The sequence below is a fragment of the Ceratotherium simum genome, chromosome 7, assembly GCF_057802395.1.
Source record: "Ceratotherium simum simum isolate JZ-2026a chromosome 7, ASM5780239v1, whole genome shotgun sequence".
Lineage (NCBI taxonomy): Eukaryota > Metazoa > Chordata > Mammalia > Perissodactyla > Rhinocerotidae > Ceratotherium > Ceratotherium simum.
This window is the reverse complement of record NC_141906.1, coordinates 10072093-10087040: the sequence shown is the minus strand read 5'-3', so window position 1 is coordinate 10087040 and position 14948 is coordinate 10072093. Positions and strand designations below refer to the sequence as shown.

At 39.4% G+C, this 14948-nt stretch overlaps 1 protein-coding gene across 3 annotated transcripts in view; it reads left to right on the top strand.

The window, feature by feature from the left end:
• NELL1 (neural EGFL like 1) overlaps positions 1 to 14948 on the top strand; it is a 746684-nt gene that overhangs the window by 196434 nt on the left and 535302 nt on the right. For all 3 annotated transcript variants that reach the window (XM_004418527.3, XM_087433086.1, XM_004418526.3), the window contains exon 12: positions 7289 to 7417. In XM_004418527.3, the coding sequence (XP_004418584.1) occupies positions 7289 to 7417 (129 nt within the window). The remainder of the gene's footprint in view (positions 1 to 7288; positions 7418 to 14948) is intronic.

The following is a 14948-nucleotide window of genomic DNA, read 5'->3' as shown; positions in this document are numbered from 1 at the left end:
CTTCTCTCCACCCTGGCCCCCCTTCTTCCCCCCTCACCCCCACCACCTCCACCCCCCCCCACTGAGAAGTGTCAGGTTCTCATTGGCATGGTGTTTTTAAAATTTTCCACAAGTATTTATATTTGCTAAATGTGGAACCATTGGAAAGCTCTTCAAAAATTCCATTCCAGGATGATTTTGTTGATTTTTCTTTCATCTTTATTATTTTAATGTAAGGAAATTGAGATGACTTTGGTCATCAGCAACTTAGGTCTAGGCTAGTAGGTTTCTGGTTTAAAAATAAAAGATGGAGCTCTTAAAAAGTATAAAACTTACAAAAGGAAATATTTTCAGTTGGTTTTTTCTAGATGGACATATTATATGACTTTTCATATAAAAGATGTTTGTGTATAATTGACACGGTATTTTCAACTTTTATATTCCATATTAATTAAACACATGAAGAACTAAATGTAATATTACCATATTTTTATTAATAATTGAATGACTGTGTGTGTCTAATGATACAGGTTGAATTGTGTTAGAGGAATTGGCTATATATTTGCCTCTAGAGAAACATAGTGTAGTTCTCCATGTATTTATGGGTTCCTTTATACCATGCCACATTTACTTTGGTCTGATATGTATTTAAATGTTTGAAGTGTCTTAGACTCTTGCCGTATTAGGAACTTGGAAAGGGCCAGTATTTGAAGAGTCAAGGCAAAGATGACTCCTAGTTTTCTAGTTTAGGTGGATAAAGGTGCTGCAGATGGATATGGAGAGTGTGGATTTAGGAAGTAAGATCAAGAGTTGTTTTGGCTGGGTGAGCTATGAGATGCCTATGAGGACATCCAGATGGAGTGTCAAGTGGCTATTGGCTGTAATGACATATGTAAAGTGGGATGCTAGACAGTCAGTGTTATTTCCTGTGCTCTTAGACGGAACTTTGAGCCTTTATTTATTACTTTTACGTAATATTTATTATTACTTGTAGAGAGAGGTGGGTGTCCTCCACCAGAGACCTGAAATGACTGGGCGCAAGCATTGTCCTAGACTCAACTTCTGCTAAGAACAGAGTGGCGGAACCTGTAGCTGGGTCTTAAATGGACCTATTTTAAAATTTTTACAGGGCACGGAAGGCTTGAGGGCCACAAACATCATCAGAGAGTAAGCGTTAGTAGTCATCTTTGCCCCCAAGTATTTACATCACAGAAGAATTATTTTCTTAGTGGTCTTAAGAACTTTAGAGTGAAATCATGACTCTGTCACTTCCTGGCTATGTTACCTTAGATAAGTTACTGAAAACCTGAGCCACATTTTCCTAATACGTAAAGTGAGGATAATAAGAGTCTTTAGGGTTTTGTGAGGGTTTCATGAGATAAGGCATGTAACGTGCTGTTAGCACTCTGCCTGGCGTGTTGGGAGAAGTGATTAAGCAGCGGCTTTTATGATTAAGGTGTTCTCTGCATTTGGGTGCTAGTTAAAAGATGTCAGTGTGTGCTCCTAATTATAGGAAAATAACTCCAGAGACTCTAGAGTCACTTGTTAAAAATAGTCAAGTAAAAGAACTTGAATATGGGGCAGTGTGTGTATATGTGTGTGTGTATTCTACTCTGGTCACAGCTTCTAATTCTGATTCTGAAAAAAAAAACAATAAATTGATTTAAGAAAGAGGGTGACTTTGAGGAGTCTTATGCATCAGACTGTGTTGATAGCCGGCTGAAGAAAAAATTGTGGCAAGGGCTAGCTCGAGGACTTGAGAAAGAGACTGTAGGTAGCAACCGAAGACAAATATCCAGGAAGAGAAGGATCTGTGTCTTAAATGTCATGCTGTTCAGACACATCGGATAAGAAGGACAAAGCCTTTAAAGGGTTCTGAAATGTAGAGAATTAATTGAAGATTTATGACTTGGCAGCCAACTCAGATGCTGAGGTGGGGTTTAAAAATAAAGATGACCATGGGCCGGCCCCGTGGCGTAGCGGTTAAGTGCGCGCACTCCGCTGCTGTCGGCCCGGGTTCGGATCCCGGGCGCGCACCGACGCACCGCTTCTCTGGCCATCCTGAGGCCGCGTCCCACATACAGCACCTGGAAGATGTGCAACTATGACATACAACTATCTACTGGGGCTTTGGGGAAGAAAAAAAAAGGAGGAGGATTGGCAACAGATGTTAGCTGAGAGCCGGTCTTCCTCAGCAAAAAGAGGAGGATTAGCACGGATGTTAGCTCAGGGCTGATCTCCCTCACAAAAAAAAAAAAAAAAAAAAAAAAAAAAAAAGTAAAGATGACCAGCTGGGGTGATGAAAGTGTCCTAAAACTGGATTGTGGTGATGGCTGCACAACTGTATAAATTTACTAAAAGTCATCAATGTATATCTTGACAATAGGTGAAGTTTTGGGTATGTAAATTATACCTCAGTAAAAATGTTTAAAGGAAGAAAAATGGTTGACTAACAAACTAGTCACATATGCCTTCCAGTTGGTTGAGAGGGGGCATTAAATGCCACTATAGATTCATTCATCTATTCATTTACTCATTAATTTGACCTCCCATATTTCTGTCTGTTCATTTGTGCATCCATCTATAAGCCATCCTTCCAACCGTCCTTGTGTGGGAAGCTCTTGGTTCAGAGAAATGGATTAGACGTAGACCCTGACTTAAAGAAGTTGGAGTGATTAAAGTTAGGATTCTTTGTTAAAAATGTTTGGAATTACCTAGCAAAATATATATATTTTGAGAATGAGAAGAAGCCTAAATTATAGTCTTTCTGAATCTACACATACAAAAAGATACCTTCTTTATCCTTTGCACTGTAGAATGCTTAGGAATTTGTTGATCTTGGGAGGACAGTGGAATAATATAGTGATTAAGAACCCTGGCCTCAGACAGACCTGGGTTCTGGCTCTGTGTACTTTCCACAAGTGCACTAACTTGTCTGAGCTTCAATTGCCACATCTGTAAAGTAGGGATAATCCAGTTTCATAGGGTTGTCAGTAGAATTAAAAGGGATAATGCATGTAAACACTTAGCCGAGTGCCTAGCATATAGCACATTCTCAATGAATGTTATTGTTTTCGTTACATCTGTGCCAGATTATTTGAGGTTCTCCAAACTTACCCTTCTTCCTCAAGGGTTGGGGTCTCATTCCTCCCACTAGGATTTGTGTCTCACCCTTTCTCACATTTCTACCTATGATGAACCCAAGGTCGAGTTTTGCATCATCTAGAAGTGATTTCTCCTTCTCTGAAACACTGTGATAATTTCTGCTGCTCACAACTCATTTAACATAGGTTACCTTTTATTTATGCTGCTCTTGTATTTGTCTTATCTACCATTAGAGTTTTGATTTCCTCATGGGCAGAGACTATGTCTCAGACATCTTTGCCCCCAGAAGCTTGCATGGTCCTCCAGTCCACAGAGTAGGTACCCCATAAATATTGAGTGAATGGTTATTCAGTCATGCAGAAAGGCAAGTGGACACTGAATAAATATTGCTTGAATGAAGGCCTGGATTAATTAAAAAACATGCATTTTTGGCACAATGGTCAGGCCTAACCAAAGTGGATTTGTGGTTAAGTTTTTCCATGGGCCCGTCACTGTCCTTGAAATACCATTTACCCAACTCTCTGCATTGTGAATTGACGTGGCACGTGCTCGATAGAGAGAGACGCATTGGGAAATCAACGGTGTTTGAGGGGCTTTGTTCTAGCCTCTCAAATGCTTGTGGAAAGAAGAGGACAGTTGCAGTCTCCTGGAAAGAACGACAAAAGAAGATTAGACAAAGAATACATGTAATAATGGATGCACATGTGACATTGAGTCAAGCTTCATAATGAAAGGAAGTGTGACAACTTAATTATTGATCAGTTCTGACACTGGGAGGGAAGTCGGGCACTTTCTCTGCAAAAAGAGCTGTGATGCCTAAAAATTGTCCCTTTGGTAGCAAATCATCAAGTACTTTTAGTTGTAATGGTTATTTGATAAGTCTTTCAAGCCCGTGTAGAAATGTTTTTGACTGAGAGAGGCTTCAGATTTCCAACAAGTTAAGTTCTTGCTCTGATTTTGATTGGGGCGATCACCAGTTAACAGGTCACAGGTAGTGAGGCTGGATGTGATACTGTGCTCACCGAGGCCTATGGATCCACTCTCTAACGTTCCGAGGAGCAACTGCTTCTTTCACTTTTTACCCCTAGGTTTTGCTATCTGAGAGGATATCTGATGGAGAGAAAAGTAAGTGGAGAGAAAAGTACGTGGACCTTGGTGTTCACCAGACCTAATTTAGACCCCTGGCATCTCCACTTATTAGCTAGGTGTTAGTGAGTTTGAGCTTATCTTTTCTTATCTTGAAGTTGAGGATAACAGCACTATCAAGTTATTCTGAACTTTAGTCATTATTGTCAACATTGTCATTATCGTAATCATTATCATTCTTATCATGGTGGCTAACATTTATTGACCTCTTAGTATGTATTTGGAATTGTTCTAAGTGCTTTACATGGATTAGCCCATTTCACTCTTTCCACACACGTTAACAAAGTATATAATATTATTATCCCCATTTAAAACATCTAGCATAATGCCAGGCATATTATAAGTACATGAATTTTATTATTATTTAATAATAATCATCTTTTAGACTAAGTACAGCCTAAATACTATTGGTTTTAAAATTCTATTTCAGAGAAAAATTCTAGAATGTCATTACTGAAAGGAATTTAACTTAGACTTTATATAGTTCAGTGATGTCTGTATTTTTTAAAGCCAGAAACTGTTGTTCACAGGATCAATATGTCAAAAATATAAAAGCAGAGTTGTTCGATTTGAATCAGGGGTAGGGACTTGAGCCCTACCTGACAACTCCTCTGTGTCCAGGACTTGGAAGAATAGTTTGAAAATCACCGATGTCCATTCCCAGTACACATACCTAGATAGGCAAAGTGATTTATTGTGCTTATTAGCTGCAGACTCTGAATTAGAAATTAGATCTCCTGACTCCAAGATTCATTGTTTTTTGTGAGACCACAATATGTGATATAGCAGTACAATTATTATTCATATACCTTATCATATTTGAACTTAACAGCTTTTGTGCTAGGTATAAACTATTCCTCCTAGTTCACCTAAAAATGCTGTGTAATATGTATTTTTTTGTTGAAAATTTGGTGGAGCTGGTAATAGAGTAAGAGGAAAAAAAATTAGACACCAGAAATATTGAAAAAGAATGATTTCATTGAGATAAACAAGGATACTGGAGTTGGCATTTCCCCTGAGGGCAATTTCTACTCCCTAGTGGTAGAATCTGGCTTCTAATGAACACTGTGTAAGTAAACAGGAGACAAAGCCTGGGGCTGGTGTGAGATGCATAAATCAAGAAGCTTGAAGGGTGAATCCTCAGTGGGTGACTAGGAAAAAATCCCCTCTGCAAAAGGAGACTTGCCTGTCAGTCTTAACTCTAGGTAGGAGGCATGGTGGAGAAAAGTTTGCATTCCTGAAAGCTTAGGGCCTGAATTTATTCTACCTGTGTGGCTCAACCCTCATGCCCCAAGGCTAAATGTAGTTTCAAGTGATCTTGTGTTGATAGTTCCCTCAGGCACCTAACAGAAGCAAACACAAATCTTCTCTGAAGAAATGCAATTTTAAAACCCAAACCTCAAATAATTACCACAGATTAAATTCCAAAAAATATGAGCTCATGAAAGAATTACTCAAAACACAAGAAAATAAGTCATCACCCATGATTCTCAGCAAAACAACAGAAAAAAAATAAGTGAAATTAAAAATGATGTGGATGACTGAAACAGAATATGACACAGCTCAAGAGAGAATAAGCCAAAAGATACATCTGGAAGTGACACAGAGTTCAGCATAGACATGGAAATATGAAAGCAAGTCTAAGTAACATGGAGGAGAGCTTAAGAAGGACTAACATTGATCTAAGCAAAATTTCAGAGAGAATAGAGAAAATGGTAAAGAGAGAATGTTTGAAGCGATAATACTTGAGAATTTTCCAAAGTGATGAAAAGTTTAATCAGTCTTCAGATTCAGGAATCTCAAAGAATCCTGGGAAGAATAAATAAAAATAGACACCTAGACACCTCAGAGTAAAATTAAAAATACAAAACAAAACAAAACCCATTAATTAACCAACCAACCAACCAAACAAAAAGATCTCAAAAGCAGCCGTAGAGAAAGGGTTTGTCACATACAAAGGAATGATTGTTAGGTTAACAACTGACTTCTCAACAGAAATAATAAAAGCCAGAAAACAATGGAATAATATTTTCACAATGTTGAGAGAAAATAACTGTGAACCCAGTAAAGCTATTTTTCGAGTATGAGGGTGGTCTAAGGAAGAATTTAGACAAATTAAAATTGAGCACCATTAATATCAACATATCTTCAGTAAAGGAACATCTGAAGGATACTTTAGGAAGAAAAGTAATTAGCCTAGAAGGAACATCTGAGATTCATGACAGAATGTTGGACAAAGAAATGTTAGACGTGGTTAAAAAAGTGTGCACCATAAAACATGTTCAAGAATGTTTCTTGCAGCATTGTTTGTTATTCAAGATCTGCAAATAACTCAAATGTCCATCCCTAGTATAATGGATAAAATGAATTGTGGAATATTCATTCTATGGAATATTATACAGCATTGACATATACTGAATTAGAGCTACAGGTATTAACATGGATGAATAGAAAAAGTACACCATAGAGGAGATGTACAGTATGATTTTATTCATGTGAAGCTCAAACGGACAAAATGAAATGGTCTATTATTTAGAAATAAGTACCTATAGATAGTAAAACTATAAATATATACAAGGGAATGATTAACACAAAATTCAGGATAGTTATCTCTGATGGCTAGGAGGGAGGTTCATTGGGGAAGTGTCATCGAGGGATACTGATACTCTTCTGGCTGTATTCATTTTATTTTATAGATTCATATATATTCATTTTATATGTTATTTCCTATGTATCATAAATTTTGCATTAAAACAATTATAAAAAGACTAGTCATTTAAGAAGGTGGAATAAAGAGGATTCAGGATCAGCATGGATTAAAAGCCTTTAGGAAGGAATAACTTGAGCAAATTTGAGTATTAAGGAAAAAAATCTCAAGCATAGGGTGGTCCAAAGTTTCTTATTGCTACTCTCCCACCACCTTCCTAGCTTACCCTTGCATATTGCCAAGGTATGTTTTCATGCATAGTGACATACAATAAAAATGTTTCATGCTTTATTATTTGGAAGTCTTTTATTCCCTTCTTTCTAGATGTAAAATTTTATTGGCTTCTTCTAGGTCATAACTTTTGTGCAGAAGGACCTAAATGTGGTGAAAACTCAGAGTGCAAAAACTGGAATACAAAAGCTACTTGTGAGTGCAAGAATGGTTACATCTCTGTCCAGGGGGATTCCGCCTACTGTGAAGGTAAGTAAGCTATTTAATGAAGTCGCTTGTGAGAAATGTATTCCTGGTAGACGTGGTTGAAGACTGAAAGCCATCGCTTGGCTCTGGTCCTATGGGATCCTACAAGAAATTATCTCAACTACCTAGGGTACTGTATTCTCTTGGTTTATCCAGGCTGCTTAGTAGCGTGTGAAAGCAAGATCTTTGAAGGTAGTTATGAAACACAGCAAAGCAACAAAAGCAATAGGGCCATATTAGATCCCATGTTCTGCTGTTACTGTATTTGTCAATCACCAGCAAAACCGTAAACACATCATTTTCTGTTGCCTTACTTGAGTAGATTGTCATCTCTAAGTTCAATTAAATGTTATGTGGTGGATCCTCTTTTTGAGTGATGCTTTGATGCTAGCTTCTATCAAACTGCTATCTTCTTTACCTGCCAAGAATTTTTTTTCAGTTGGGTTTCTTACTGACTGATTCATGGGTTGCTAATTCCCAAACTCTACTAAAAGTCACAGTGACAGATGGACTCATAACTTTGGGACATGGACTGATGCCATTATAGTGGGTTGGTCACCTTAAGCATCAGTGACCCCCTTTTCCACTCTGGAGAGCAGAACAATTCCTCTGTTTTGTGTGAACACCTCTTTCCAAGCTCAGCACTCTACCTTGCTGGTGGCAAGCATTGCACCCTCCTGCTCCTCTAATATACGGGAGGAGCAGGGATTAGCTCTGACTCTGGTCTACATATATAGTGCCTTATTATCTGAGGCCATCCCTTTCTCAGGTGCTCACTGGCTCCCTCCCATTAGTTTAGAGAAGTTCTACTAGGCAAAGTGATGGCTAGCCTGTTTCTCTGTCCCGATTGGACCCAATCATTCCTGCCGTCTTCACTAACAATATATTGAACCTTAGTGATCTGTTAATCAAGAAGGCAGATGTCTTGAATGGAATAAATGCTGCAAAATCTCAGTCACTCTCCTCCAATTGGTTTGGTTCTCAAATGCGTCAGGTATTTTCAAGTGTGTTGGGTGTTCTCAAGTGTATCAGGTATTCTCAAGGTAAAGAGAATTGATGACAATAATGGTAAATTCCTTTCCATTCTGCTGTTTTATCTCATTGACCCCTGCTTAACTATTTGGCTTTGAGTAAAGACCGCTTCAGTTGTTCAGGAAAGGTGTCTAATCACTACTAGTGCCCAGTACCTGTAGGCAACCTCTGTTTTTCACTTCTGCTGGACGACTTTCTTCATTACTGCTTTGGTTCTTATTAGCAATGTGGTCTAACTAATGGGGTTTTTTCCTCTCTCCTTTTCACCTTTTTTTTTTTCTTTGCTTACGTTTATGGATTTGAATTTGATTAGGGAGACACGCCACTTGGAAGGATGAAGTTGCCCCTTTGGTTATGAACCTTCTCATCTACGATTTAATATCATGGTGCTTGTTATCAGTTTTGGAGAAAACAGCTATTAATTTCAATACTTTACACTAATTTTTTTTTTATATCTTATGCTGTTTTTTATTTTTTGTCAGAAAATTCATGTAACTTTAAAAATTAAAAGTGTGAACATTCTCTTCATTTACCATGGAAAAATCCTATAAGCCAGGCAGTGGTCTAAAAAATTTACTTTCTTACTTTCTACTCTCTGTGGGGATAGACTATGAACAATTATAAAAATGATAAAATCAACCTCAAAATAATTTGAGTCCTGATGCTGCCACTGGCAGAACTTTTAGTTGTCCATTGGAACTAGTACAGCCACCATTCCCTCCTCCCCTTAGCTATTGAGACCTGGTGGAATCTGGGAGAAAATTGCTGGTGTGAACGCTATTTGGGACTCTCTGATTCTCTCCTCATTGATACCATTTTTTATTACATAGAATCAACTCCATGAGGAACTATTTGTGATATTAAACCTGCCATTTGTGTGTGAGGCCTTATTTTATTGGTTATGTGGAACGATTTCAGGTCTGAATCCCTGTTTTCTTGGACGTACTTTTCAGCTCAGTGCTGATGCCTGGCCCTGGGCCAGTGTGCGCTGTGGCGCCACCTCGAGTAATGGTGATGTACTCACGCTCCAGTCGTTTCTCTGTTATTGTGGAGACTTTCCACAAGTTCCAGAGGGCTCGTTCACGGAAAGGAGGATAGCACTTAAGAAGAAATGGCTAAACATTAGAGCCTATTTAGGGTATAAGAATAGAGCTCAGCGAGTAAAGCAGGGGTGAAATACTGGCATCTGGAGGGAGGCACCAAGAACCAAGTAGAGTGGATATCAGCAGTTAGAGCAAATGCTCTTCTTTTTTTCCATTCTTCCATTCTTCAGCATGTTGGACTTTGAGCTCATTTTCCTATGGGTGCATGATGGCTGCCATGGCCCCAAGCATGGTGTCCTCACACCAGCATCCCAAGCAAGGAAGAAAGGATGAGACAGGGGTTAAAAACCTTCTCTGTGTGAGGTTCTGTCCTTTTATGTTTAAAGAAAGTCCTTCCTAGAAGGTCCTCCCTAAGCATTCTGCCCCTTTTCCCATGTAGAAGATTTCCACTATCTTATTTTTCAGATCTGGGTTACATCCTCCCCACCCCTAGATCAGTGTTTGGGGAAGGGAAATGAGGTGGCTGTCACTGGTTTGGGCTAATTGTGTCCATCCTCTGGAGCAGGGGCAGAGGTTTGCCTTCCCTGAGACCAGATGATCTTCCCCTTTACCTGAATTAATTAGAGTTGTGGCAACAGGAAGAGGGTAGGAGTGGTTTTGGGTGGGCAAAAGGCCATGTCTACTCCATTCTTTTGTGGTTAAACTTAGTTCATGGCCAATTCCCAAGATCTTTCCTAAGAATTGTCCTCTGGGGTGGTCTGATAGACAAAAGGAGAGGTCGCCAAGCACCCGCCTGGGTCCCAGAGACTCTCAGAGGCTGAGTTCGTTGTCTCTCCATACCCCAGAGAGAACTAGATACTTAGGAACTGCTTCAGGCAAGTTATTTTTTTACTCTGAGTAAATGGAGTGAAAATGACCCATATTATACAAACCACAATGAACAAGACTGGCTTGCAAATTAAAACAAAATATTATACACATCGTCCAGGCTATCTTGAAAAGCCTATTCAGGCTCTCAGTGGAAAAAGAAGCACAAAGGCTTTCAATTTTCTTAACTTCCTAGGGTAGCAGCAGAGGTACAGTGTATTAAGGACTCCTGCTCTGCAGAGATTGCCGTAGAAACTGCCGTAGAGAAGGTATCGGAACTCCTAGCCAATCAATAGAAGATAATAAGACCCTTTGTCAGCTGTGATACAATTCACAGGAGGTCGTTTCATTTTGCTTCATCTGACTCAAGCAGGAACATTCCCCACTTGAAAACTGCTGTAGTTGGATTTTGGTGTTTTATGAATCTGGTCTGCTGAGGCTTTTTAGCTTTGTGATGACATTTTCAATGGGTTGGTCTTAAATAGTTTCTGATACATTAGTTTAAATTAGAGATAGTGTCTGAGGAAAGTATAGCAGTTGGGGTTCGACTTATGATCCTCCAGAATTTGGAGTCTACGTAGAGTCTCAAACTTTTTCTTTGTGCAGTAAAAACTTATTTAGAAGAATAAAGAATAATGAATAAAGAAGAATCTGCCAGGCATGGAAAGTACTACAATTAGCATTAAATAATAATACATTCTACTTACAGAGTGCTCCGAAGTTTTCAAACTGTTTGTATATATATTTTACTCTTTGAACCTTAAATCTGTGAAGAAAGTGGCAGCATTGGCAGCATTTGTAACTCCATTTAACAAGTGCAGACACTAAGACTCAGAGAAATGAAGTAACTACTTCATTTCTACTCCAGGGTTTCATGCCTTGACTTGTGCTGCTCCCTACGACCCCACCCCCACCCTGTTCCAGTGTTGTATTGTTGTTCAAAATATTTCCTACCTTTTTGATCCAATGAAATATGAGTGGACGTGACAGGTACCATTTTAGAGTAGAAGCTCTAAGAGCTGTTGCAGAGTTCTACCTCATTCTCTTTCTGTTTAACAGAAAACTGGCAATGTTCCAGAGCACTTTCTCCTTTAGCTGGGGTCCCAGATTGAAGATGACATGGAGTAGTGTGACAACTGACAGGTGATAGACATATGGCAGGAGTGAGAAATAATTGTGTAAATCACTGAAATTTTGGAGGGTGCAATTATCTGTTACCTTTGCATAAATTAGCCTAAGCCTACTGGTATACTTGCCTGAATTAGTTGATCCAAATCTTGTGGGTTCAAAAGGATGCCCTCAGCTCAGTGCTCATGACTGAATGCAATTTTTTATAGCAAGCATTGAGAGTTACTGGAAAAGGTACAAATTGTGTGGATCATTAATAGTCTGCTCTGGATCTGCTGCCAAGCACTAGATTTTTTTTGCAGGCCACAAGTTGTAAATTAGTGCTTTTGTTATGGCCAAATCCAACACGGGAAATTGGATTTTCCAATTAAGATGATAATGAGGCAGTGTATGTCAAATCTTAATAAATTGTCTGGTATTCACTAAAAATTTAATGAACACAACAGTTATCATCATCATCATCATCATCATCATCATCATCATCATCAGCTTATATCATTAATGTTTATGAGGATCTTTTTGGCATTGAAAGTGTGTGTACTTATTGAGGCCAGTACTTTGAGAAAGTGGGCTTCACGCATCCACACCTTTTGGGAGAATTGGCAGGTAGCAGGGGAGAGTGTTCTGAGATGGAAGGACCAGATTTGATCAGTTCTTCCAGGAGCATGTTGTTGGCAGTGGGGCACCAAGCCTGATAATTTATAATGATGAACTCCTTCCTTCTTCAGAAAAACATGACTGGAACTGTATTTAAGGAAATGCGGAACAAAATGACCTGTATTGGTATGAATTTAATAATTTCATCTAACAAAACTACTGAAATGTCTGAAACACAGCAACTGATTAACAAGGTGATTTATAACTTCTTTTGCATGACTGGAGGTGACGATGAAGGGTCAGACTTTTGAGTGTGAAGAGGCTGGGAAAGTAGCAGAGAGGGCAGAGTTCAAACAGAAAATAGCCTCAGAGTAGCAAAGCGGGTAACTATTTATTGGCTGCAGAGGCTAGCATGGTTACACCTCCATAGAAACAAGACCCTGTCCTTTCTGGATTAAGAGAATGCATGGGAAAATAACTAGTATACTTAATTACTAAGATTGATCATGTAACTCTTATTGTTTTGAATTTTTACAAAATGCATGAGCATCCACGTAGCCCAGTTTATGCTCACATCTGGGCTTCGGTCTCCTGAAGTTCTGCTTTGGACAGCACAGGGATCAAAAATCTTTTCTGATTATTCATGTCAGCAAAACCTTAACTCTACGCTCCTACTCCCCTTTATTTCCAGGGATTCAGAATGCTTGAGATAAGAACACCTTGGGGTATCCTTTTTTTTTTTTTTTTTCCCTTCTATTTAGCCTCCTTGGCTAATGGAAAGATCTTCCAGTACCCAGGTATCTGTCAACCCACATCCGCACCTTTCCAAGACTCAGGGATCTCTAGTCTTTGCTTTGTTCATAATAAGCCACATGTCTCCTTCCTCCCAGCGGCAGATGCAGATGAGCCTTCTTCCAAGGCCTGGCTTTTCTCTGCCTCTGCTTCTTTATTCTCAAGGCTCCTTTGCAAAAGCATCTTCTCCTGCTCTCCCACCCACTTAAATTCTTGCCTCATATTAACTACCCCTCCCTATTAACTTTCTTCTTGGAATTATAACAACAAAAAAATAATAATAATGCTCAAATCCAAAGGGTATTGGCTTTTGGTTATTGCACTTGGGTCAAACCGAGGGGTTAATTGTTAAGCTCTGTGCTCAGGGAGGAGCCCTGGTGAACCCTGCTGGGGCACTGGTCAGGACTGGGTGTTAAAGTAGCAATGGTATTTTTACCATGTTTCGAAAGAGCATTTGTAAGACATTGTTTGGAATTTTTAGTTATTTCTTTGTGATAAAAATTTTACAAGTATTGATTAGGTTTCCAGGCTAGCACATGGCAGTCTAGTTAACTCATCACGTAGCTGAGCTATTGTATTACAAAGCTCTCCTGAGTTCCAGGGTCCTGAGAACGGAGGACGATGTACTTGTCTTCCAATCGCAGTGAATGATACTTCCATCCATCCTGTTGCTCAGGTCACAAGATGTAGACGTCATCATCAATTCCCTGCTTTGCCTCACCCCCAATACCTGCTACATCAGGAAGTCCTGTTGGCATTACCTCCAAATGAATCACAAATTCACCCACGTCTTGCTTTGACTCTAGTCCAAGCCTCCTTTATCTCTTGGCTAAGTGATTGCAGTGGTGTCAGCTCTTGCCTTGGATAATCCATTCCCCAAACATTGATCAGAGTGAGCTTTTTAAAATGTAAATCATGTTGTGCTACTCTTCGGCTTAAAATCATCTGATGGCTCCCATGCCTCTTAGAATAATATCCAAGCTAGGTCCTGGTCACATAGGGCCCTATGTGAACTGGAAGCTACCTACTTCTCTGTATTCATTTTGTACCACTCTTTCCTGTGTTCACTCCTCTCCCACCACAGCATAATCCTTTGTGTTCCTTGAATAGGCCTGAGATAGTTCCTTCCTTAGCTTGGGATGCCCTTCACTCAGATCTTCGCAAATCTGCTTTTAGTCATCATTTAAATTGCAGCTCAGGGCTGGCCCCGTGGCTTAGCGGTTAAGTGCGCGCGCTCCACTGCTGGTGGCCCGGGTTTGGATCCCGGGCGCGCACCGACGCACCGCTTGTCCAGCCATGCTGAGGCTGCGTCCCACATACAGCAACTAGAAGGATGTGCAACTATGACATACAACTATCTACTGGGGCTTTGGGGGAAAAATAAATAAATAAAATTATAAATTGCAGCTCAAATGTCGCCTCTTTAGAAAGATCTCTCCTAACCATGCTTACGAAATTAGCTCTGCTAGTACCCTCAGCTAATCTCTATAACATTTTACTTAATTTATTTTATTTTCTTTGTGGCATTTATTATCCAAAATTGTGTTGTTTTCTTGTTTGGATTTTCCTGTTTGAAGGTTTATGATCTGACTTTTCCCTTTAGAATACATACTGCATGAGGGCAGCAATCTTATCTTATTCACTGTATCTCTAGCACCTAGAAAAGTGCGCAGTATGTTATAGACACATGAAAATACTTAAAGAATGAATAAATGAAAGTCCCAAGCTGATTCATGCCTTTCTCTATCTGGCATTGCTTTCTGTGTCTGATTTGTCTTGTTAGTGTTGTTCAAGGGCTTCTTTTTAAGTGCAGAGTCTGTATTTCAGGGGTGGATTCTGCTCATTTTTGCTGATACCCAGTCCATGTAATGCTGAAATGCTGCCTGCTCACTTTGCTGCTTGGAAACTGCGATGCCATTATTTGCTCCAGAATGCCTTTTCTTCACCACGTGGCAGGAGAGAAAATGTGACTCTCCCTTAATTTTGAGAAGAAGAGAATCACTTTTTAAAATTGTTTTGGTCATCTGCTTGTAGAAAAAAACGCCAAAATCTCTGGGGCTTAACACAGTAGAAGC